Source organism: Podospora anserina, chromosome 1 (genome assembly GCF_000226545.1).
Source record: "Podospora anserina S mat+ genomic DNA chromosome 1, supercontig 3".
Classification (NCBI taxonomy): Eukaryota; Fungi; Ascomycota; class Sordariomycetes; order Sordariales; family Podosporaceae; genus Podospora; species Podospora anserina.
Genome location: NW_001914845.1, coordinates 79,743 through 81,781, shown reverse-complemented (window position 1 = coordinate 81,781; position 2,039 = coordinate 79,743). Strand labels below are relative to the sequence as shown.

Here is a 2,039-nt window from a genome sequence, read left to right as displayed (position 1 = left end):
TTTCCTTTCAACATATCTTGTGAGGGATTCACACCTGCCAGAAGTGGTCGTATCCACTACATATCTCAACTTTGGCACTTTGGCAATATCTTGACGTTCATTCGCCCGGCTCTGCTGGGACATGGTCATCTCCAAAGGAGAAAAAAAAGGATGCAGCGGGACCACCCAACGACCCGGGACCGGGAATTGAACATTGTGCGCATTGTGCTTTTTTGGAATTGGGTGTTCCCACCGACACCGAAATTATCTGGAGGGTCCCTCCCTCACCTTGAACGGCTCCACCTCCCGAATGGCCGGGCGAGCCCCCCCCGTAACGCGGAAGCCAGGAACAGCTCGGCGGGCGGCGTGGATCCCCGAATGGGACAAGATGGGAAAAAGACCCCAGAATCGGACGACAAAGTCGGTGCCGGTGATGGCGGTGGTTCGAGGGTTCATCAAAACGACGGTGAAGGAGAAGATCCCCGAAGATTCCATCAACCATGTGCCGGTGACGGAGCTAGCAGAAAAGAATGACTCGCTAAGGCGATGTGATGAGATTGAGGTGAGTGATTGTGCCGATATTGACAGCGACACCGACAGCACGGTTGTGGGAGGAGCACTAACTAGGTTTGAGGGCTTCACCGGCAGTTGCAAAGGTAGGTGAGGGAACTGAGGGCGGACGTGAGACCTTTTTTTGCATATAACCGTGCTTTACATAATTGTATCTTACACAAACATTTCATCACAGCACAAAACCCCACCATATCGCTGATCTGTTTGGAGCCCAGAGCTTCATCGAGCTTCAGCTCGAGCTCTAGGAGCTCCGACCCTCCCTTCATCAACATGATGGAGCCATATTCAGGCACCCGCTCCAAAAACTCCAGCATTAACCTTGCCAAATCATAATTTCCGTCGTACTGCTATTTTTATGCCAAAATCCGTGCCCGGAGGAAATTTCACAAGTTTATTCCCCCAAAATAGTGGGGATGGTGGACCACGTCTGTGTTGTCTCGGTCCACGATAGTAGTCTGAAGATCCACACTCCAAGTCTCGACCGACATTTTGGCTTCTGTTGCTGGAGCCCGATTCATCTCGTCACTCTCACGATAGTAGAAGAAGGTCCACTCCATCGCGATAGCCCCAAGAGGAAAACAAGATAACCCGATAACCCGATAACAAGCCCGCCCTATCATTTCCCCAATATGGCAACCACACCGTCACCGTCACCACAGGCGGAGAAGCTGAACGTAATCGCCCTCATCTCCGGCGGCAAGGACTCGTTCTATTCCCTGCTTCACTGCCGGGAGAACGGCCACCGGGTCGTGGCCTTGGCTAACCTCTTCCCCTCCGCCGCGGGAACGGGAACCGGCACAGGCCGGACAAGCCCGTCGTCTTCCGTATCCGACGATGCGGCCCCACCTCCCGGAGCTACCATCCCTGATCAAGAGGATGAGGACCTCAACAGCCACATGTACCAAACCGTGGGCCACAGCATCATCCCCCTCTACACCGAAGCCACCGGCATCCCCCTCTACCGGAAGGCTATCAGCTCCTACGGTGCGACCCAGCGCGGGAAGGATTACTCGCACTATGTCTCCACTCCGGAGGAGGTCAACGAGAGGAAGCATGACGAGACGGAGTCGATGTTCTGTTTGCTCAAGGGGATCAGGCAGAGGCATCCAGAGGTGAATGCGGTTTGTGCGGGGGCGATTCTCAGCACGTATCAGCGGACGAGGGTTGAGTCGGTGGCTGTGAGGTTGGGGTTGACGCCTTTGGCGTACTTGTGGAAGTTTCCTACTTTGCCTGCTAGTCCGGGGGGTGATGATGGGCAGCTGTTGCTGGATATGGAGCAGGCCGGGTTGGAGGCGAGGATTATAAAGGTTGCGAGCGGGGGGTTGGAGGAGGGGTTTTTGTGGGTTAATGTTGCGAGTAGGGAGGGTAAGGACAAGGTGGAGAGAGGGATGAAGAAGTATGCTTTTGGGGGATGGTTGGATGAGGGGGTTGTGATTGGGGAAGGAGGTGAGTTTGAGACGTTGGTTGTGACATTAGGTGGCCAAGAC

General features: G+C 54.5%; 1 protein-coding gene across 1 annotated transcript; it reads left to right on the top strand.

Annotated features, from left to right (window-relative positions):
• Positions 1-1,181: 1,181 nt before the first annotated feature.
• On the top strand, positions 1,182-2,039 carry PODANS_1_13060 (uncharacterized protein; the record flags this gene model as incomplete). The annotated part of the gene is made up of 1 exon (XM_001904973.1): positions 1,182-2,039. A coding segment is annotated over one exon (858 nt), but the record flags the coding sequence as incomplete, so codon positions are not given.